General features: G+C 42.0%; 1 protein-coding gene and 1 long non-coding RNA gene across 3 annotated transcripts in view; one reads left to right on the top strand and one right to left on the bottom strand.

The window, feature by feature from the left end:
• ACTN2 (actinin alpha 2) overlaps window positions 1-2726 on the top strand; it is a 73186-nt gene extending 70460 nt beyond the window's left edge. For both annotated transcript variants that reach the window (XM_045437239.1, XM_045437238.1), the window contains exons 20-21: window positions 685-843; window positions 2512-2726. In XM_045437239.1, the coding sequence (XP_045293195.1) occupies window positions 685-843; window positions 2512-2670 (318 nt within the window). In that variant the 3' untranslated portion in view covers window positions 2671-2726. The remainder of the gene's footprint in view (window positions 1-684; window positions 844-2511) is intronic.
• On the bottom strand, window positions 684-23915 carry LOC123576420. Its single transcript, XR_006701379.1, has 2 exons — window positions 23213-23915; window positions 684-893 (listed from the first exon to the last, which is right to left on the bottom strand). It is a non-coding gene; the product is annotated as an uncharacterized LOC123576420 (long non-coding RNA).
• Window positions 23916-23919: the final 4 nt, after the last annotated feature.

Genomic DNA, 23919 nt, shown 5'->3' with positions numbered 1-23919 from the left:
AGAAGGAGGTGAGATGGAGACCTGAGCTGAAATCAAGTCGGATGCTTAACCGACTGAGCCACCCAGGCACCCCTTCTGATGATTTGTTAACAGCCACGTTGAGATGTAATTCATATACTGTACAGTTTATCCTTTATAAAGTGTATACACTTGAATGGTATTTAGTAGCCTGATGATTTTCAAAGTGCTTTTCCCACTAATATCTTAGAAGGTAAAAACTTTTTTAGTAATAACTCAGCTAAGAAAAATCTTACATTTACAGTGTACCCCGGCTTCTCTATTACCCATCAATGTGGATTTTGAACATGAGCTACTTTGGTTCTTCTCAGACCCTTACAATAAAAATCATGCGAGCCATGTTCTGAACTGCCTTCCATTTAGCAATGTTACTCTTGTTGATTGATTGGAGTCCGAGAAAAGACCCATCTCTCTTTCTCTCTGAATTCCTCTTCTGGAAATATGTTAAGGCCTGAAGGGTACATGGGTCAGAGGGAGGAAGGAATTCTGACCTTCAGCAGCTTCTGGCTTGATGCTACAGCAACTTGTAACATCATTTCATGGCAATAAACTTAAGTCGCTATTTAAATTTTCAGACGCTAAGGAATTTGCATGTCGGGAGGTAAAAAGGCCTCATTGAGGGTTGTGTCCCGTTGAATTACATGTTTCTTTGCAACCTTGCCTCAGGGCGAAGCTGAATTTGCCCGCATCATGACCCTGGTGGATCCCAATGGACAGGGCACTGTCACCTTCCAGTCCTTCATCGACTTCATGACTAGAGAGACGGCGGACACGGACACGGCCGAGCAGGTCATTGCCTCCTTCCGGATCCTGGCTTCTGATAAGGTCTGCAGTGACAGATTTCCTTCTGCTTTTGTGGTAGTCCGTGCATTGATCTGGTAAAACAAGAAACAGCGTTGCCAAGTAAAAACCATTTTGATATTTTGTACCACATCAGCATTGAAATCAAAAAGCAGCAAGTAAACCTAACGATGGCAAACACAGAACAGAGAAAACACAGACATTCTGTTCCTGGCACTTTGTGTGGGCCTCACAGTGAATTTGACAGAAGGAACCAAGTGCATATTTTGTAGAGTTTTTTTCTGTGCTTCACTGGTTAAATGCCATTTTACATTCTGGGTCAGTAGATGCCACACAAATCAGATACCGTGGAACCAGGAACCTTTTCTTAAGGATCAGTGACCTCAACTTTGTGCCCAACCACGGGAGCAAAGTTAAATATAGCCATTCGGTCATTTAAAATATTGGCAGGCTTTTCGTTACGTGTGGGCTAGAAATGAAGTAGGAGTTTAATTGCATGTTCAAGATTTTTGAATCTCATTCCCCAAACAATAACATCTCAGTATGTATAAATTCAATGTGGGACATGATTCTTTTACTCTGTGTTCTGGCTGAGAGGGAAGAGGAATTTAGGGTGTTAAAACATCAGCATGGCCATGCTTATTACCTTAAAACATCAGATAAGTTAAACTATCCTAAAAACAATAATGCTTATTTTAAAATTCATCCTGTTCTCATGAGCGTGGGGGTAGAGGGAGAGGAGGTAATAAAGCAAAGCTCATCTAATGCACCCACCCCATAAGAAACCTACCATAAGTTATAGTGTATTTGCTATTTATTTTTTTGACTCTCACCAACCAGTCTGGTTTTTAAAATTTTTTTTTTAATGTTTATTTATTTTTGAAAGAGAGAGAGAGTGTGAGCAGGGGAGGGGCAGAGAGAGAGGGACACACAGAATCCGAAGCAGGCTCTAGGCTCCAAGCTGTCAGCATAGAACCCGATGCGGGGCTTGAACTCACGAACTGTGAGCTCACAACCTGAGCTGAAGTCAGCCACTTAACCAATTGAGCCACCCAGCTGTTGCCAGCCACTCTGTTTTACTAGAATTATGCTGTTTCCTGTTGGACATTTGACATTTACTAAAAAAAAAAAAAAAAAAAAAAAAAAAAAGAAAAGAAAAAAAAATCCATTGCTAATGTTAATTTTATTTTGCTTTAGAAAGAGGTTTTCTCCAGTGGCAAAGTTAGCTTTTTAATAAACTGAGTAGCAAAATGACTCCATTTCCTAAAAACACAATCACATACGTTAAAAAAAAGAAAACGTTGATCACGTTAAGTAACCATCCCTATATTCTCATCAGTGTATGATATAAACCAACTGTCCCTTTATCTTTCCAGTGTGAGTCTTAGGCTGTAGTATTTTCCCCTTGCATTATGGCTCATTTTGAGAAATACTGGTGATAGTCCTCCCTCTGCCTTTATGAAGCGTAGTACGATTTCCTGCTGGCCACAAGACAAATCACCTTGCACATACGCTCTCAGGAGTGAAACGCAGCCTTCCGTCCATTGTCTGCTACTGCCCCTGTTAGACCCCCCGGCTTCGATCCTTTGTTTAAATCCAACAGATGCAGGCGATGTGTAAGTATCAACGTCGCTGACATTCCTGTGTTTTCTGCCACTGATCTTAACCGACACTTGCGTGGTTTTTTTCCAGCCGTACATCCTGGCAGAAGAGCTCCGTCGAGAGCTGCCACCAGATCAGGCCCAGTACTGCATCAAGAGGATGCCCGCCTACTCCGGGCCGGGCAGCGTGCCCGGCGCCCTGGATTACACCGCGTTCTCCTCCGCCCTGTATGGGGAGAGTGATCTGTGATGCTGGGGCCCTGTAACCACTGATCCCATCAGAACGCAATAAAAGCTGAAGTCACAGTTGGTTTCTTGGAACCTTTGACAAGCTTTATTAAGTTAGGAGAGAGAGAAAGAAACACTTTGCAGCTCAGTGATTGGCAGCAGTGTAACTTGGCTGAAATTAAGTTTCTACAGTGTATGAGGTAGCGTGCTTTGTAAGTAGGTTTCTTTATTTCTGGATTTTTAGGTAAATACAAGGAGATAGCAGGTTTTTCTTGTTTTCTTTGATAAAACAAAGCAAATTACTTGTGTAGTATGAAATTAGGAGGCCCCCGGGACAGAAGAAAAGTAAAAAACGGGAAATTACAAAATAACCCAGGATTCGAGATCGGGGTGGGGGGGGGGGAACAAAATCACCAATTAGGTAAACGTTTGATACTTTCAAAAGTATTCTTCATATTTAATGTGTTTACGTGATTATCCCTAGGGGAATATATTTGGGCTATTAGCGTTTTACTTTACTGCTCATCCAAAGATTAGGTATATTTGAATTTAATACTGTCCAGGGAACAAAAACAAACTACCCGAAAGATCTCTAGTACTGAAAACTTTTTAAGTAGAGATTATAGTCAGTTCTTCATTATTTAGGATTATGTAGTCAATTAGTGGGTCTCAATGCCTTACAATCGTCCAAACTAGGGACCTCCTCAGGAAATACGAGAGTCCGTTTAATTGCCAGAGAGGAAGAAAAAAAAGCACTAGACAAAATGAGTTTTTAAGGATTATTTATTGAGTCCAGGTTGCTGTGCTTTTTCTAGAGCTTGTGAGTACAGGTCCTCCATCCGTAAGTGCTCAGTTTTTAAACAAGTGTCTGTGGTAGCAGTTCATAACCGGGGACAGGTCAGAGACTGGAACCCTTCCAGCTCTCCAGGCCGAACTGCCTTATGCCTCTGGTTTTACGACCTGGGAAGAAGGAGTTCTTAGGAAAAAGTAGGAAAGGCCTAACTCTCAACAGGGGCAGAGGTAAGTTCTTGCATTGCAGAAGCTTTACATATCTTCGGGTAAATGCATTCTGTGCAGCAGGAATGACTAGGTGTTTCCCAGAGCCCGTGGTGTGCATCCACCGCCGGGATTAGATGTTACATCCTAACGGGTTGGGAGTCTGGCACTGTCTGCATCTGAAGCCTCCTCACAGAGGACACCCGTGTGTGCCCAGCACCACCTTGGTTTTGTCAATGTTCATCCATTTTTCTGCTTGCGCTGCGGTATGCTGTCACTCCCCCTCTGCTCCTTCCATCTTGTTGATAGCTTCTAGAGAATAAAGCAGGAATTCTTTTTGTATCTCGGTCCTCAACGATCAGGAAATGAATTATAAACAAGCAACAACAGTTGCAAACAGCAGTTAAAGTGTTACTAGAAAAGCAGTAATGTGCTCATTACCTACAGTCTGTTTCCTCAGATTTTTATAGACTTCCATCAACAGAAACATGGTATTTTCCATTCATAACTGTCTGGTAACTTAACACTTTTACTACATTGGCCCATTTAGAACCTTCAGCCTTTATAAATTTAATTGGATGGGCTTCGTTTTCGTAGGTAGCTGGTAGTTTGCAAATTCCTGAAATATCTGAGTCCATGAGTTTAATGCCAGACACCTTTGGGGTCGTGTTTAGGTGAACTCTGAGTCCCTATTTTATTTCAACCAGGTGCTATATTCCAGCCATAAACATTACGGAAAAACTGGGGAGGCGTTTTGCCTTCGAGGCTACTAGGGGATTTGTGGTGTTTGAGGATGGGAGTAGGTAGCTCATCTACCTAAAATTTTAATTTCTTTATAACATTCAGGCAAGAGAATGGATCAGCACTGTATGCAAAGTAAGAAAGAAAAGAAATAAACTCTGAAAAACACTCACTAAACATATTTATACTCTTCATTTCAGAAGTTATTTTTATTCCTGAAGCTGAATTATCAATTAAACTTCATTTGGAAAAGGAAAAGAAAAGAATTCCTGTTTTTTATCACTCCAAACAATAACCGGTTTCTTTGGTTGACCACACACTTCATCACTTAAAATCTCCATCATATTTTAAAACTCTTGTTTGAGTTCGTATTTGTCTGCCTTGAAGAGTCAGAGACGGGCTCTTTGGGTAGAGGGTGAATTTGAGATGAGGAATTTAAGGTTGACCCGGTTAGAGATGAGTGGACCAGGAAACTAAATGGATTAGGAAGGAGTTTTTACCTAGGAGCTCACTTTCAGAAAGCTAATAGGTATTTTTAAAATGTGTGCATACCCAGCTTTCACCCCAGAGTTTCAAGAAGGTCCGGGTTAAGACCTGGACATCCTTATGTTTTTAAAAGCTCCTTGGAGGATTCTCGTAACGCTTAATTGAAAACCACTGGATTAGGGGTAAAGGAAAGGATTGTTAGAATTAAAAAGTCTAAAAAATTAAAGAAGCTCTTAGTGGAAAGGTAAACAGTAGGACAAATATAAATGGCCAAACTCCGGCACGGTCTGGTTGCTGACCTAGAAATGCCTGGCAATGACTTCGTCTTAGATGGATACATTTGGCTTGGGATTCTCTCCTGCTGTGTACCTGACCCATGTAGGTTCATGAAAAACGCTGGAGATGACCTCCCTACAGCCCTTAAGTGAAAGGACACGAATCTAAATGATACAAAGTTAGAGACTTGAACTTTAAGGCGAAGTTGCCAGTTGTCAACAAGCTGACAAAAGTTCACCCATAGTTTCCCTGGATTATTTGACGGGAAGACACTGTGTCCTTGAGCTTTCTTTAATACCCAGGGGCCTGTGCAGTGATGATACTGTCCTGTCTGGGGCATTTTCATGTTCTATACAGAACCAGCATCGAAGGAGACAGGTTTTATTTCCCTTTTACATTTATTAACAACTCAATACTTAAGAAACTGACAGACCATCCTTCATTTCAAACCGGGAGCTGGCGGTGGTTGTGATTTGTCAGTGGGGATCTCTGGCCAAGGATTCCCCAGGGCCTTAAAGACTTTCTGAAGTTATCCCCACAGCAGTGCAGACATCCCCACTGATAAACATACGAGGAGAAGAAATGCCTGGGGGTCCACCAAGGTACACGTTGCAAATCCTTTTTCATGGCCAGGAAACCACAGTGGCAAACACACCGATAAAAAGTCACGGTGCGTCCTTACATGACGAGCTACCAGAGATGGAGAAGGATTTGCTATAGAAACAGTAGTTGTTAAGAGAAAGAGACTTTTTGAATACTTGGTATGAACAATGAAATGGGATTATGGTCAGCATTTAAGTGTATAATTTCAAAATCACCTGGGTGCCCAGTGGCCAAAACCAAGCATGCCAGCCCTCATCAAAATTACCTCCCTGCTCAGGGGCGTACCGTCTGCTCCAGGCCCTTTCCTGGTGCTCAGAGCCCTTGCGCTGCCTTAAAATTCAAAGGTCCTGTCCATGCAGCATTGCTGGGGACATTTCCTTCCCCTGACCTGTTTTTTCCTCAACATGTCCCACTCCTGTGTCTCCGCTCCAGATGTATGTGAGGTTCACCAAGGATGCTTTTTTAAAATAACTGATGCCGGGGGGCACCTGGGTGGCTCAGTCGGTTAAGCGTCCGACTTCAGCTCAGGTCACGATCTCACGGTTCGTGAGTTCGAGCCCCGCGTCGGGCTCTGGGCTGACGGCTCAGAGCCTGGAGCCTGCTTCCGATTCTGTGTCTCCGTCTCTCTCTGCCCCTCCCCCATTCATGCTCTGTCTCTCTCTGTCTCAAAAATAAATAAACTTAAAAAAAATTTAAAAAAATAAACATTTAAAAATAACTGATGCCAGATCCCACCCTGGGCCGCCCAGATCAGAGTTCTGATAGCGGTGGAGGTGGGAGAATCCAGACCTCTGTACCAGTTTCCCCTCGATCCATCTAATGTATGTATGCTTGAGGCTGAGAACCACTGGTTTCTCTGTGCCTCAGGACTCTGTGCTCTGCTCGGGTGATTGTCGCCAATGGGATAGGCAAACAAATACAGGGAAATCAATGCGTTAATGTCCGTGAGTGCCCGTAGGGAACCAGCCTTTCCTCTGGCCACTGTTCCCACAGGCACCTCATACCCACCCATCCCTGAGCAGTGTTATTTCCAAAACCTCAACGATTCTAACAATTGGGTCGAGTGTCTCAGAGGTTGGGGAGGGTCTTTGCTCTTCTCCAGGTGGGGCAAATCCAATCATCCTTCCGGGTCTCTCTCCTCCTTTGTGAGGTGTTCCCTAGGCTAGCCCAGTCTTCACAGCCTTAATCTCTACATCCGGAGCTTATTCCTGCTCTGGCTTTGAGTCTGTCACATAGTGCCCTGGGGTAGTGCTGTGCTGAGGTCACCGAAGGGCAGGGACTTGTCTTCCCCGTGCAACCTTTAGCATAGGACCCGGCACAGGGCAGGTAGTAAGCACTGAATGAACAGTTTTGCATGGTTTTGTGAGTTTCCGTGTTGTGGAATAGCATGCACAGGAACGAGAAAAGGTGGAACTAATCAGGCCGATGGCTGGCCGGAGAGGGGCAGGAAAGAACTCAAACTGATCAGTGACTTCAAGTAGCAGCCTTCCAGCACAAGTCCCTGTGCGTGCGAAGATGTCCAAGTACTTCGTGGGCATGGGCGCCTTTAATGCATTTCTGGATCTTCAGCTTCCCACATGTCCTCTTTCCTGATATCACAGGGTCTCCTTTGTCACTTTTGCTCGTAGAACTCTCCTTCTCCCACTTCTCGAAAGGAAAGCACACCCCTCACCTGTTCGAAATCTAAGGTGCACCGACCTAAGGTGTAAAAATCTCCAGGGCTCCAAACAACGGGATCATTTGAACCATTATTTGGGTGTGCTTAGTCAAGTTGCCATACTCCCGGCTGTAAAACTTTTTACCTTTTCTTGTCTTAGTCATTGCTCTGCTGAAGGTGCACTGGGGCTTCAGGCATAGAACACGCTGGCCCTTGTGGGGACTTTCTGAAATCAGATACGTGTGTCATAAAGTATGGGCAGTACCAGTAACGCCGATTTTCACTTACTGACCTCCCTTTTCCACTCCTCAGTTATTGCCAAAAGAATGAATTACTCATGAGGGAGACTGGAGATGGAAAATCAGAGCATCAGTAAGAAAGATTAACCGTCTAAATGGCACTTTTGGGGGTCCTGTATTTAAAACATAAGCAACTCTTTTCAGCTACTCTCTAGACCAATCCTTAGAATGAGCTCGCTGGTTTAGAAAAACACCACCCAACAACCAAAGCAGCACAGGTCAGTACAGGAGAGCTTTCTGACTTTTCATATTTCACCAGACAAAATCTGTGGTAAATTTTTACGTGACTTCTTTGAGATTTGGTATGCGTGACACAAGAAGCTATTTAAGACCTATTTATCCAGGCATCTAAAATATTCCAGTTGCAGTCCTGAACTTAATTCATCTTATGAAATATTTAATATATACTATTTCATGTTAGAGAAAAAATCCAATTTATACTAGATATGAGACCAATTGACTTTTACCAGTCTATATTTACTCTCATTAATCACTTTGAAAAAGTTTGATCAGTGTGTCTAACAAAATTAATGGAATTACTTAATTTTATACATGATTTGTGTTTATTTCCAAACACCAGAGTTCGGTATACATATGCGCACACGTGTGCCAAAGGAGTAACATTCCTTTTAGCATCCCCTCTGCTTTATGAATAACTTAAGATTGTAGCTGCATATTATATTGCATAAGTAAATGAGAAAAATTTACAGAATGAAAATGTTCTACTACACTGCTGTTCTACAACAGCATTTTAATCTTGACTTAACTGCTTTTACAAGATTTGTTGCATCATTTATCTCTCGGTAGTTTTTATTCTATTCCTCAAAGTATGTTAACAGTTGATTTGACTTGAAAAATAAAGTCACATTTTTTTTTTAATGACAGAAAGGAAGACTCACTGAGTTAACTGTTTAGCGTGATTTTGGTAATTAGGTTGCATGGGAGACATTTTCCATTTTTTTAATTATCTAAATCTGCAGCTCCAGTGTTTTGATGAAAATATAATTAAAGCACGTAGTAATAGAAATGCATTTTTTACAAAAGATTATTGGCAAAGGTGTGTTAAGATAAACGAGTTCCCCCAACACTTCCTGAGTGTAATGGACTGAACAAGGAGTCCTGAGGAAAGAGACAGCAGGCATTACCAACAGTCAGTTGTTAAGTCCGAGGGGTGGAACAGCCACAGCTTAGAAGACATCTGGGTCCTTGTTTGACAGATCTGTGCCTGTGACGTGGGCTCCTCACCTCAAGACTGCCATGGAAGGAGACACTTGGATAGTTGACCCTTGAACATACGGGTTTGAACTGCATGGATCCATTTACATGCAGGGTGTATATATATATATATATATATATATATATATATGAGCAGAACTGAGCAGAACTAGAAATATATTTTCCTTATGATTTTCTTAATAACACCTTATTTTCTCTGACTTACTTTATTGTAAGAATACAGTATATAATGCATATAACATACAGATACGTGTTAATAGACAGTTATCAGTAAAATTCCAGTCAGCAGTTAGCTACTAGTAGTTAAGTTTGCAGGGAATCAAAAAGTTATATGTGGACTCTTAGCTGCGAGGGGGGTTGGCACTCTTAATCGCCACGTTGTTCAAGGGCCAACTGTGTATGCTTTAAGCCACTATATTTAGTGTCTCTGTTTTAGCAGCCTAGCCTTACCCCAAATAATAACATTATGAACTTTAAAAAAAATATTTACTGGGGAGAGCACAAGCAGGGGAGGGGCAAAGAGAGGGGGACAGAGGATGGGAAGTGGGCTTTGGGCTGACAGGCTGACAACAGCAAGCCCAATGTGGGGCTCGAACTCACAAACCAGGAGATCATGACCTGAGCTCGAGTCACATGCTCAACTGACTGAGCCACCCAGATGCCCCAATAACATTATGAACTTTGACAGCTTCCTGACCTGGTTGCACACCTGTGTTAAATATAGCTATATATATACTACAATAGTATACATACATATACTGTATTAATATACTTACTAATATCTTTCATATTATAGTATTTTAGATTGTCCTAAATGCTTCCACTTTGTTTCCTGTCAACTCATTTTTATAGACGTTTCATAATCGAAGATAGTGACATTTTGTACCAAACTCAACACATCTATTCATTCATTCAATCCATTCATTCATTCATTTGCAACCACTGCATATAATTTAATTTGAAGCACAATTTTCAGACATTCTTTGTTTTCATATGCTTTAGTCCTCTGTTTTATATACAGTTTCACCATTCAGCACCCCTCTGACTCTTTGCCATCAGAGTGGATGTCAGCAATTTTGCCGACACAGAATACTTCTATCTCTGGGGGTAAGGTTCTTTGTCTTCTTCCTGTCCCCACTCATCCATTTCTTCTCTTTAAAATAATTTCTGTCCTCTTTTGAGAACATTGTTTGATCAACAGAGACCACGTGATATGGCTCTTGAAGGAGAAGCATGTTAAATGTCTTACCCTCCACTTGGACCTTCCATTATGACATCGCTTTCTTACAAGAAGATTCACAGATGGCATCAGGGGGGAGAGGCTCCTGCTCAGCCTTGCCCCCCGCCTTGCCATTTTATGTTTCTGGTCCCTGATCACCGCAGCATTTGGGATGCTGGTTATATGGGGATGTCAAACCACGTACAACTTGGCTGGCCACTCCTGATGCCCTCTTGCTACTGCAGTGCTTCTGAGCCCAAGAAATCAACCACAGGGTGTTAAGGCCAATGCCGGTTCCCTCCTTATACCGCAGTGGGCCTCCAGGGTCTGGGGTCCACACAGCAGTACCAGACTCAGCTCTCTCCCCCTTCCAGCTGAGGGGTCTGTTCTAGGATTCCTCCAGAAGCTGAATGAATCTACATGGCCGAATCTCCCAGTGGGCAGTTCTGCGTGCACCAAGTTGTTGCTATGGAATTAAACTTGTATTGCCTCTTCTTCCTATATCCCACGGCCCCCAAATGGTTATAAAACTAGTCGTTCATCGCCTCACTTACTTTTTTTTTTTTTAATTTTTTTTTTTTTCAACGTTTATTTATTTTTGGGACAGAGAGAGACAGAGCATGAACGGGGGAGGGGCAGAGAGAGAGGGAGACACAGAATCGGAAACAGGCTCCAGGCTCTGAGCCATCAGCCCAGAGCCCGACGCGGGGCTCGAACCCACGGACCGCGAGATCGTGACCTGGCTGAAGTCGGACACTTAACCGACTGCGCCACCCAGGCGCCCCTCACCTCACTTACTTTTGACAATCACGGAAATCTGTGGGGTAGCGTCTTGAGAGGCAGCTGGGGTTTGGGAGGCCAAGCAAACCTGACTGCAGGCCGCAGGCATATCCCCTTAGCTGTGCCGGCCCTGTTGTCAACTCTAACTTGTCTGCCATAACTATTAAAATATAGGATCTCCTGGGGCGCCTGGGTGGCTCAGTTAAGTGTACAACTTCAGCTCAGGTCACGATCTCACAGTTCATGGGTTCGAGCCCCACGTTGGGCTCTGTGCTGACGGCTCAGAGCCTGGAGCCTGCTTCTGATTCTGTGTGTGTGTGTGTCTCTCTCTCTGTCCCTCCTCCACTCATGCTCTCTCTCTCTCTCTCTCTCTCAAGAATAAATGAAAATTTTTAAAAATTAAAAAGGTAAGGAATGTCCTATCACATTCCCTCCTGAGAAACATATTTTGGGAAATACCGACTTAAACATATAAACAGGATTTCAGGAAATTATGGCCCAGCGATAATCTCATCCAGATTCCTTCCTTTGATAGAAATGAGGCTCAGAGAAGAAATGTGATAGCCATGATCACAGCTCCTCATAGCATTCCCCTTGAATTCACTATGATCCTCATTCTACAGAAAACTGAGACCACCTTGGCTAAGTGCCTATGATCACCCAGCTAGCAGAGTTGGGACTTCCAGAACTGTTCTTACCTGTTACCCTAAGATGAATTTTGAAGGTAGGCAATTCTAAGTCTTATTCTAATACCACACATAGGCCACATTCCATTTCCTTCCACGGTGTAGACTGTAGGAGCCATTCTTCAATATATCAAAAAGCGACACTTTTCCCCTTAGGGGCTGGGTGTCTGAATCAACCCAATTCTGTTCTATACATGAAATGGTCCATCCCAAATGGTTCAGGAGAAAATAAGATATTAAATGGAAATATGCATAAAATTTGCAAAACCAAATGAATCCCCAGCCTGCTGGAGTATTTATTTAAGCAATAAACATATAAGAAGCAGACTATTTGTTTGCTTCAGATGTATGAAAGCCCTGAAGACTCCGGATTTAAACGTAAAACACTGAATTTACATTTAAGATTTATATTTATGTCCTAATATATGTACTCATTCAATATTATGATGAGGTTAGAAATGAAACAGGTTATTATAGTCTGCAGACAAGGGACAAACCAAATCTTTCATTAAAAGCCCAGTATCCAATGAGATCAACTGAATTAGAAATTCTTTATTCCTGGGGCACCTGGGTGGCTCTGTCGGTTAAGCGCCCGACTTGGGCTCAGGTCATGATCTCATGGTTCATGGGTTCGAGCCCCACATCAGGTTCTCTGCTGTCTGCACGGAGCCTGCTTTGGATCCTCTGTCCCCCTCTTTCTCTGCCCTTCCCTTGTTTGTGCTCTCTCTCTCTCTCAAAAATAAACATTAAAAAAAATTTTTTTTAAAGAAATTCTTTATTCCCAGCAGACTGCAAGTTCTTCAAAGACAATCATTCCAAGATCTGCTGACAGTAAAATGAGGACTATTTTGAAAAGGCTGTTAAGAGTCCAAGTGTAAGACAAGGGCCTGGCCTAAGGCAGAGGCAAAAGAACAGAGACACCTCAGCTGAGCCTTCCAATCCTAATTCGAAACCACTCAGTTTAGGGTCCCTGCCTAGTTTTATCTTTTTTTATCTAACATGACATAATGAAGCACAATGAAGGGAAAACAAAACAAAATAAAACAAAACATGATCATCTGAATTGATACAGAAAAAGAATACCATAGGGGTGGTGCCTGGATGGCTCAGTCAGTTGAGTGTCGGCTCCTGATTTCAGCTCAGGTCATGATATCATGGTTCCTGAGTTTGAGCGCCACATCAGGCTCTGTGCTGATAATGCAGAGCCTGCTTAGGATTCTCTCGCCCCTCTCTCTCTGTCCCTATTCCGCTTACATGCTCTCTCTCTCTCAAAATAGATAAACTTAAAAAAAATTAAAAGAAAAAGAAAAAATATGGTAACATTCAACACCCTTCCATGATAAAAACGCTCAATAAATAGTAGGTACTCCCTCAAGATGATACAGACCACACGAAATACAGAAATACAAAAAAAAACCCTCACAGCTAACATCACATTCAATGGTGAAAGGCTGAAAGCTTTTTCTCCAAGATCAGGAACAAGGCAAAGATGCCTGCTTTCACCACTTCTATTCAACAGAGTACTGGAAATTCTAGCCAGAGCAATTAGGCAAGAATAACAAGTAAAAGACATCTAAACTGGAAAGAAAATAAAAGGGTCTCCATTCATAGATGATACGATCTTATATATAGAAAACCCTAAAGAATTCACACAACAAAAAATTTAGATCCAATAAATGAATACAGCGAGGATTCAAATATAAAATCAACACTCCCGAATCAGTTGTATTTCTATACATTTGCGGTGAACAGTCTAACAAGGAACTAGTGAAATGATTTCATTTACGATAGCATTAAGCAGAACAAAATACTTAGGAATAGACTGAATCAAGGAGGTTAAAGACTTGCACACTGAAAACTACAAGACATTTCCGTGAGTTGAAGAAGACCTAAATAAATGGAAAGATATCCCACATCCGTGAACTGGGATATTGTTAAATGTCAATACTCCCCAAAGCAATGTACAGATTCAATGCAATCTGTATTAAAATCCCAGTGGCATTTTTACAGAAACAGAAAAACTCACCCTAAAATTCATATGAGATCTCAAGGAATCTCAAATAGCCAAACTATCTGAAGAAAAAAAGAACAAAGTTGAAAGATTCACACTTCTTCATTTCAAAACTTACTGCAAAGCTAAACAGTGTGATACTGGCATAAGGAGAGACATATAGGCCAATGGAATAAACTACAGAACCCAAGAATAAACCCTGACATGTATGGTCAATTGATTTTTTGACAAGGGTGCCAAGACCATTCAATAGGGAAAGAACAGTCTTTTCAACAAATGGTGGTGGGAAAATTTGGATTCCACATGCAAAAAATAAATTTGGACCCTTATGTTACACCAGATGCAAACATTAACTCAAAATGAATGAGAGACCTAATCTTAACTACAACTACAAAAATCTTGGAAGAAAACATAGGGAACGTAGTGGGAAATGTTTATGACATTAGATTTAGCAATGATTTAGTGGGTACGACACCAAGAGCACAGTTCACAAAATGAAAAAATAGATGAATTGGACTTCAACGAAACTAAGGGCTTTTGTGCCTCAAGGGACACCATCAAGAGAGTGAAAAGAGACCCCACAGAATGTAAGAAAATCTTCACAAATCGTGTATCTGAAAAGGGATTGATATCTAGAATACATAAATAACTCCCATAATACAACAACAAAAAATAAATGACCCAATTCAAAAATAGACAAAGGATTTAAGCAGATATTCTTCCAAATAAGATACACGATGGCCAATAAATACGGGAAAGTTGCTGGACATCACTAATCATTAGGGAAATGCAAATCGAAACTGCAAAGAGATATCATGTCATTCCTATTGAGATACCTTTTATCAGTAAAATGAAAAAGTGACAAGTGTTGGCAAAGATGCAGAGAAATTGGAACCCTTGCACGTTGCTGGTCGGAATGTAAAACACTACAGTCACTACAGAAAATAGCTGAGCAGTTCCTCAAGAAGCAATATGTAGAATTACCAAATGATCCAGCAATTCCAGGTCCTAAGTTTATACACAAAGGATTGAAAGCAGGGGCTGGAGCAAATCCTCGTATGCCAATGTTCACTGTAGCATTATTCACAACGGCTAAAAGGTGGAAACAATCCAAGGGTCCGTGAATGAAGGAATAGGTAAACAGTATGTGGTATATTCATACGATGGAATACTATTCAGCCTTAGAAAGGAATGAAGCTCTGATGTATGCTACATACGAGTGAACCATGAAAACATCATGCTGAGATAACTCATGTACAAAAGGACAAATGTTATATAATTCCAATTCTGTGAGGTACCTAAAGTAGTCAAATTCATAGAGACAGAAAGTAGATTATAGGTTACCAGGGACTGGGGCTTAATTGTTACAAAGTTGCTATTTGGGGTGGTGAAAAAGTTTTGGAAATGGACGATGGGGATGCTTGCACAGTATTGTGATTGTAATGAATGCCACTAAATTGTATACTTAAAAAAGGTTAAAATGGCAAATTTGTGTTATATATTATACCACAATTAAAAAAATTAATAATGTGGGACACCTGGGTGGCTCAGTGAGTTAAACGTTTGACTTCAGCTCAGGTCATGATCTCATGGTTCATGGGTTCGAGCCCCACGTCGGGCTCTGTGCTGACGGCTCAAAGCAGGGAGCCTGGAGCCTGCTTCGGATTCTGTGTCTCCCTCTCTCTCTGCCCCTCCCCCGCCCCATGCTCTGTCTGCCGGTCTCTCTCTCTCCCTCTTTCTCTCAAAAATAAATAAACATTAAAACATTAAAAAATTTTTAATAATGTAATACACCAAAACTCATTGAATTGTACACCTTAGATAAGTGAATTGCATGGTATGTGAATTATATCTCAGTAGAGCTGTTAGAAAGAAAGACAACACAGCAAACAATTTTGAGGGGAAAAAGCTGTGATTCCAGAATTTCACAGGCAATCAGTCAGTTGTTCAAGCATATGAGCAGTAGAAAGACAAGTTACATATGGCAGAGCTTATAACATCTATGATCTACATGTCCTTCAAACAATTACTTGCGACCAAGGAATACCCTTTCCAAAGAAGCTGTCTTGGGCCTCTTTTAGAAGAGCCCTATCCCATCCACAAAGGCTCTACTCTCATAACCTAAGCACCTTCCAAAGGCCCCACATCCCACCACCATCACATTGGGCATTAGAATTTCAACATACGAATTCGTGTGAGGTGTAGGCATGGCGTAAACATTCATTTTTTTTTTTTAATGTTTTATTTATTTTTGAGAGAGACAGAGACAGAATCCGAGTGGGTTAGGGGCAGAAAGAGAGGGAGACACAGAATTCGAAGCAGGCTCCAGGCTGTGAGCTGTTAGCACAGAGCCCAACGCGGGGCTTGAACTCATGCACCGTGAGATCATGACCTGAGCTGAAGTCGGACGCTCAACCGACTGAGCCACCCAGGTGCCCCATAAACTTTCAGCCCATAAGCACCAATTTTTTACACTGTAGTCCAAACCCATCTCCTTCCTTGAATCCTTCTCAGTTCTTTATATTTTGAATGAACTTCCTCCTTTTCTCTGGTCGGTAGCTTCTCATCTGTACTTCCCTTATTCAATTTCTGCTTTGTCTTCCTCATTTATTATCCCTCTTTGACCTTTGGGGTAGAAATCCTGTTTTGAACATCTCCGCATCCCCCCCAAAGCACCTGACACATTACTTATCTAGTTCAGGTAGTTAATTAGTACTTGTTTTATTGACTTTCTAAAGCTCTGATGTCAATATTTTTAAATTTTATTTGAGAGAGAGAAGAGAAAAAAAAACCTCAGGCAGGCTCCATACTGAGCCCCCGAGGTGGGACTCGAACCCAAGACCCTGGGATCATAATCTGAGACGAAATCAAGAGTTGGACGCTCAACCGACTGAGCCACCCAGGTACCCTTCTGATGTCAATATCAATTATACATTTTGATAATCTGAATAATGCCATGGGTTTCAATTTACTTGACATTAAATTAGTCCCTAATAAAAACATGCCACGATTTAACATACTACAGAATTAACCCTGCACTGTAAATTAATAGCGTTTGACCAATGGAATAATTAATTGGTGATTAAACATTTACTTGAAGAAAAACATACATTATGTAACTTTAATGTCTTCAGGCAATATTTCATTTTTGAGAGCTATCCAAATTAATGGCTTTAATAAGGACTTTATATCAAGGTCCTTAATACCAACCGGCCATCCAAGTATAAAAGGTATGTCAGATATTATTAGAAGTGCTTGATACTTACACACGGGTATTCTCAATGGTATACCGGTATATTTATGTCCCACTTTAAGTAGAAAGAGCTTACATGTCCCAGTATGGTTGTCTGTCCCCGGAGAAGAACTAGCTGGCCACCCAGGCAATAGCCAGATGACTCTGAAGGCTAGTGGTCTCAAGCCCTGATAGCCTGAGGCTTGGATCTCCTGTTAGTATAGAAACCCGTTACACCAGAAACGGTGAAAGATCCCATTAGCAAGTCGGACATTCCTGAGTCCCTTCTCTGTGCCTCCGTTCCTAAGCAATATTCAGCTTCACCCAGTGCCCACATTTTCTGAGGAACACAGTGCTTCTTTACCAGGATTAGTACCTTTCATTGAATTACAGTCAGCTTGATCTGGGGATTATTTTGCTTTATTTAATATTAACCTTGTGAGATTCATCTTACCATTGGAAAATGAAAGAATCGTATCTCCAATTTTAGAGAATGATTACAACTTTTAAGTATATCCTTGTAAAAACAAAACAAACTCCTCTCTCGTTTATAGTCTGCTGTGAAATTTGAGCTAGCAGTGTTTATGCGATAAGATCTGAAAAATGGTGACGGCCATATGTCTCCAGTAATTTAATCTTTTTAAAAAAGATTTTATGTTTTATCTATTTTTATTTTTAATATTTAGTTATTTCTGAGAGAGAGAGAGTGTGTGTGTGTGCACACGCGTGTGCACCAGTGGGGGAGGGGCAGAGAGAAAGGGAGACACAGAATCGGAAGCAGGTTCCAGGTTCTGGGCTGGCAGCACAGAGCCCGACATGGGGCTCAAACTCACGAACCGTGAGATCGTGACCTGAGCCGAAGTTGGACCCTTAACCGACTGACCCACCCAGATGCCCGTTAAGGTTTTATTTTTATGTAATCTCTACACCCAATGTGAGGCTCAAACCTACAACCCTGAGATCAAGAATCGCATGCTCTACCGGCTGAGCCAGCCAGGCGCTCCCCAGTAATTTCTTCTTGCAAACATTTATTCACTTGCCACTGTGTGCCAGTAATTAGACGTTGCTGTAGATGTAGTTGAGACCAAGCCAGAAAAAGTCTGTACATGAATAAGACTTTCTTAAACGGAATAAACGACTAATTAGATACGCAAGGCAAAAGGACAGGCAGAGTAGTAGGCAAGGTGCCTGACCTACCAGACCTCAGGAAGGTCTTGTACTAACACCTTGGGGAGGCCGTATGGTAAACGTCCTTTGAACATGAAATTTTGGTCTCGCCCCGAATATCTCCCATTGAAAACGTAGCATAGTAAAATTCCAGGGTTTCAGGAATATGAATGGCATTTATTTAACTACTAAGAAAGCAGCAATGTTTTGAAAACTCATGCTATATTGTAAATGAGGGCCAGGGATTCTGTGTAACAGCTGACATTACAAGCGATTTGGGATGTCCAGTTTTCTGGGGGAGAGGGCTCTTGCATGAACTGCTCAAAGGAAAGTCTTAGCTTAGTGACAAAGTGCGTGAGTGCTGAAACCAGTTTTCCAGGTTTGAGGACCAGCTGCCAAGTACTGAACATGTGACCTTGGGTTTAACTCTTCTCTCTTCTTTCTTTTCCTTTTCGTTTAGGTTAATCAGTAAAGAGTGCAGGTGCAGAAGGAACAAAGAAATCTGTAACTGGTTGTGATCAACTACGTGTAAACAGGACTGCAGTCTCATCAGCCAACTTCTCTTTCCCTTGTTTTTTTTCATCCTAAAACAAGGATAATAAGAGCACCATGGCACTAATCTTGCTTTATAATGATATAATTGATTATCATTTTTCCTACATTCTAGGCTGCAGCATCTGGGTCTGTCTCATTATTTTAGCTCCAGTGTCTGGCCAGTGTCAATAAATATTTGCTAACCAAAAGAACAAATAATAATGCCAACAATTCATAGGATTTAAACAGATTTTTAAATGCCATACACCAAGAGTTCTTTTTTTTTTTTTTAATATCTCTATTATGTCCCAAATACCATAGAAATTCTAGATTTCACCCTGATTATCTTACTCGGACCTTGCCTCCCTGCCGCCCAGGCAAAGCCAGAAAACGATGTTTTAAATCATCCCTATTTTATTTTTAATTTTTTTTTATGTTTATTTTTGAGACAGAGAGAGACAGACAGACAGAATGCAAACCAGGGAGGGGCAGAGAGAGACAGGGAGTCACAGAATCCAAAGGAGGCTCCAAGCTCTGAGCTGTCAGCACAGAGCCTGATGAAGGGCTTGAACTCATGAACCGTAAGATCATGACCTGAGCCAAAGTTGTATGCTCAACCAACTGAACCACCCAGACGCCCCCCCCCACCCCATCCCTATTTGAAAATTTGCCCATTAAAGGAAACCAAAACCAAAATAATAACTTGGCTTAGATTGCTGAAATCTAAAAAAAAATTTTTTTATGTTTATTTTTGAGGGAGAGATGGAGACAGAGTGCAAGCAGGGGAGGGGCAGAGAGGGAGGGAGACACAGAATCTGAAGCAGGCTGCAGGCTCTGAGCTGTCAGCACAGAGCCCCATGCAGGGCTCAAATCCATGAACCAGGAGATCATGACCTGAGCTGAAGTCAGATGCTCAACCGACTGAGCCACACAGGGGCCTCTAGATGGTTGAAATTTTTAAGCACTGAATCTTAACCAGCTTCCTTTTGTAGTTATGAAAAAACAATTTGTGCTGGGGTGCCTGGGTAGCTCAGACAGTTAAGCATCTGACTCTGGGTTTTGGCTCAGGTCATGATCTCACCGTTCGTGAGTTTGAGCCCGAGTCAGGCTTGTGCCGACAGCTCAGAGCCTGCTTGGAATTCTGTCTCCCTCTTGCTCTCTGCCCCTCGCCCACTCTCTATCTCTCTCAAAAATAAACAAACATCAAGTTTATTTATTTTTGAGAGAGAGAGAGAGAGAGAGCACAAGCAGGGGAAGGGCAGAGAGGGAGGGAGGCACAGAATCTGAAGCAGGCTCCAGGCTCTGAGCCATCAGCCCAGAGCCTGACGCGGGGCTCGAACTCACGGACTGCGAGATCGTGACCTGAGCTGAAGTCGGACGCTTAACCGACTGAGCCACCCAGGCATCCCTGAAGTTATTTTACTGTCACCAATAGCCCTGAGGAGGCCTTGCTTTTCTTCTGCTCTGAGGGGATTACCATCTCTCCCTAGGCCTTGACACCTGGGGAAATCAGTTGGCTCAGTCTCTGCCACCTGCTCCACTGACTGCAAAACCAGCCTGAATTATCCAAGGCAGTTCACCCTTGACCTGCCTAATTATGCCAGCACCTGTATGCAGACATCACTTAACTAAAATGCAAACCATGGGCTTGATCTAGTAACATTGGTAAGACTAGCTCTCGTGTGTTGAACTCTTCAGTTCTTATGAGCAAACTCTTGTTTTAATCTTCATGCTTATAAAATAGGATTCATACGTTTGTTCCTCTTTTAGAGAGGCAGAAATTAAGGAAAAAGGAAGTACCCAAGGGCTCACACAACTAGAGAGCGGTAGAGTGGGGCCCCCAGCAGCCCGACACCAGCATCCAACGCTGTAAGTTATGGGTTAGACAAAACTTAATTCCAAACACTGAAAATATCATCATTCAGAAGACAGAGAGGAGGGCATTTATAAATTTAATTGCAAGGATATTTAAAACTTTTTAAGAAAACCCAAAGCGTGGAGGGGGTTGCTCTAAATCTGCTTTGAGTTGGATTTTTGGTTTTGGGTTTTTTGGGAGCTGTCGGTTTGTTTTGATTTGGTTTGATTTTGCCTATGAGTACCAATATTTTTGTTTAATAAACAGGAATGTGGTATTTAATCTACTTAAGATGATGAGCTGAGAGCTAAACTTTCAGCTAACTGCTAAACTTTTACTTTTATCAATGAGATAGAAGGGAAAGTGACCTGATAAACACTTTGTAAAGTCTTATCTTTGAATTCTAGAAATTTTTTTTTTTTTAACATTTATTCATTTTTGAGAGTGAGAGAGACAGAGCATGAGGGGGTGAGGGACAGAGAGAGAGGGAGACACAGAATCCGAAGCAGGCTCCAGGCTCTGAGCTGTCAGCACAGGGCCTGACGCGGGGCCTGAACTCACGGACTGTGAGAACATGACCTGAGCTGAAGTCAGATGCTTAACCGACTGAGCCACCCAGGTGCCCCTGAATTCTAGAAATTTCTATTCTAGACATGAAGGGGAATCAGAAGTAATTTTTATTTATTTATTTATTTTTCTTATTTTTTTTTTCTTACTTTATTCACAGTTTCCAATTTACGATGAAAGAAAGAGGGAGTAGTACCTATTCTTGATCAGCTGTCCTAGCCAGTCAGAGAGAAGTGGGTGCTCTCAGAGCACGCCAGAAATAATTTTTAAACTGAAAAGTTAATTAAGAACAAATTCTTGGGGCGCCTGGGCGGCTCAGTCGGTTAAGCATCCAACTTCGGCTCAGGTCATGATCTCACAGTTTGTGAGTTTGAGCCCTGTGTCAGGCTCTGTGCTGATGCCTCGGAGCCTGGAGCCTGCTTCGGAGTCTGTGTCTCCCCCTCTCTCTGCCCCTCCCCTGCTCATGCTCTGTCTCTCTCTGTCTCTCAATAATAAATAAATGTTAAAAAAAATTAAAAAGCTTAAAAAAAAAAAACTTCAGGTTTCGTTTATATTCTTTTTTACTTCCCTGTACTTGGTGACTAGACTGTATATCATAGACTCAGTAAATGTGGCTCAATTAGTGCAATCCGTGTCAGTAATCAAAGTGCTTGTTGACCTCTGTGCCTCTGAGGATGGGTCAAAATCTTGAGATTACGAAAGGATTTCAGGGAGGGAGGACAAAGTCAGGGATCTTCTGGGGAAAGCCGATGAGCACCTTGACCACACCCCAGGGCAAGGAATACCTTGTTCCAGAACTGGCTCTTAGTTTACAGTCTCAGGACTCTCGACCGGCAGGACACCAATGCAATCTAATGGGGTTGACATACACAACCAAGCCCATAGAATAACGTATAAAGCTGGAATACAGTTTACCCCTGGTGTACGGTGAGATTTGGATATATAGCTTCACCAAGCAGAATTTCTTTCTCCGTAAGACAAACCCACTGGGAAAGAAGCCCAAAACTACCAAGGGGAAGTTTGGAGCCTTACCTCTACATAATGGGTATGATGGATGAGCTTAATGAGAGTCGGGGTGAAGATGGGGGGGGGGGCTAGCAGACTGTCATCAGAATAAGACAATAGGTTCTTTTCTATGGAGACAGAGAAATTGAGGCTTGCCTCGGTGGTCTCACCTCATCTAAAGATGTATTTGTATCAGTTTCTTAGGCTTGCTCTAACAAAGTACCACACAATGGGGGGGGGGGGGCGGTTACAACAACAAAACTGTATTGTGTGACCGTCCTGGAAACTACAAGTCTAAAACCAAGGTGTCAGCAGGCTATGCCAACCTCTGGTTTTGCTGTCACATGGCTGTTTTTTCTCTTGTGTGTTTCTCTCCTCTTCTAATAAGGACACTAGTCACATTGGGCTAAGTGTCCCTTCCACTTGGACCTCATCTTAACTTGCCATATGTGCACCAAGCCTATTTCCAAGTAAGTTCATATTCTGAAGTGTTAGCGTTTAGAGGACTTCAACATTTGTGTTGGGGGACACAGGTCAACCCCTGACGGTATCCTTGGAACTTTTCTTTACGTTGTGTGAGTTTCTGTACTAGTAATTCACTGCCCCTTTAGTCTAATTTGTTACCCCTTAAGACTAAGAGAATACTGGATCTGGTCAGTTTTAGCTGACAAAGCAAGTATCTGACGACTTGTTAAAAATACACACTTGATACAAAATTCCTGCAATTTCTGCTAAGACAGAGGATACTAAGTAACTAGGTACCTAAAAGATTATTTTTCAAGGGACTCATCAACAAACTGTGACACGGGGAATAATTTAAAACTAGCCCTTAAAATCTTAACAAGATCTTCAGCTGTTCAGGGCCATCCTATCCCGCCCACACTCTCCTTTGTTCCATTCACTCCCCACCCCCTCCGATTTTCCCATCTCCAAGTATGACCATTGTTGGTAAAGATGCTATACACATTATTATAATTTTTACATTAAAAAAATTGAGGTATAATTACACACAGTCAAATGAGAAGGGCAGGCAAATTTGTACTTAAAAAAAAAGCTTTGTGAACTTCACAATTTGGTCTCAATTTTATTTTTCTAGATTCATTTGCTTTCCTCCCATCTACCAGGCTCATCCTTACAGAGCCGTCCTTCATTTTCAAATTCTCTCAAGTGCTGTGTTCCACCCAGGGAGTTTGTCCCAACAGGAATGGCCTTACCTGGCACACACTTCTTACTCTTCAAGACTCAGTTCCTCGAAGCTTCCCCCCCAACACCTTTAGAATACTGCAGCTCTTTTGTATCCATACGTGGTTCTCTTTTTTTCCTGCTCAATTTAGTTTTAAGTAGGTTGCGAGTTCCTTCTCCATCTCTCCAAGATGGAAGCATTTCTTTGCATGCCCAATGCATGATACATAATAAGTGCTCAATAAAATTTCACTGTCAATAAGTGACAATTAACATGCCTATACGTACTTTACAGATTTCACATTGCGTTCACACTATCTCATTTTCTCCCTACTACAACCTTATAAAATAGCAAAACCTATCATTTCATGCTTAGAGAGTGTAGAGTGGTGTTGCCTCAGATTAATTATTTTGCCCAGCGCCAGTCAGTAGCAAAACGTGACTGGTACTTCGTCTTCTGACTCCACGTTCCTGTCTCTTGACACCAAAACACGTTGAAAACCATCGTCAACTTCGCACTACGACCTAAACTTGGAGAGGTCACTCTGGCCGCACTTCTGTATATGGGGCTTGGAGATGAGCAAAGCCTCCTCTGGGCTCTAACCAAACACTGACCGCCTGGGATTCTGAACTACATCTCCCAGAGAACCCTGGGGAGAACCCTCAGGTGATTGGTTCAAACAGATCAGCCAATACAGCCGTGACGTGCTCGTACAGACCAATCACAGGCTGGAAGGGG

The sequence above is a fragment of the Leopardus geoffroyi genome, chromosome D2 (genome assembly GCF_018350155.1).
Source record: "Leopardus geoffroyi isolate Oge1 chromosome D2, O.geoffroyi_Oge1_pat1.0, whole genome shotgun sequence".
Taxonomy (NCBI): domain Eukaryota; kingdom Metazoa; phylum Chordata; class Mammalia; order Carnivora; family Felidae; genus Leopardus; species Leopardus geoffroyi.
The sequence above is the reverse complement of the archived record's forward strand: the minus strand, read 5'-3'. Positions and strand labels throughout refer to the sequence as shown.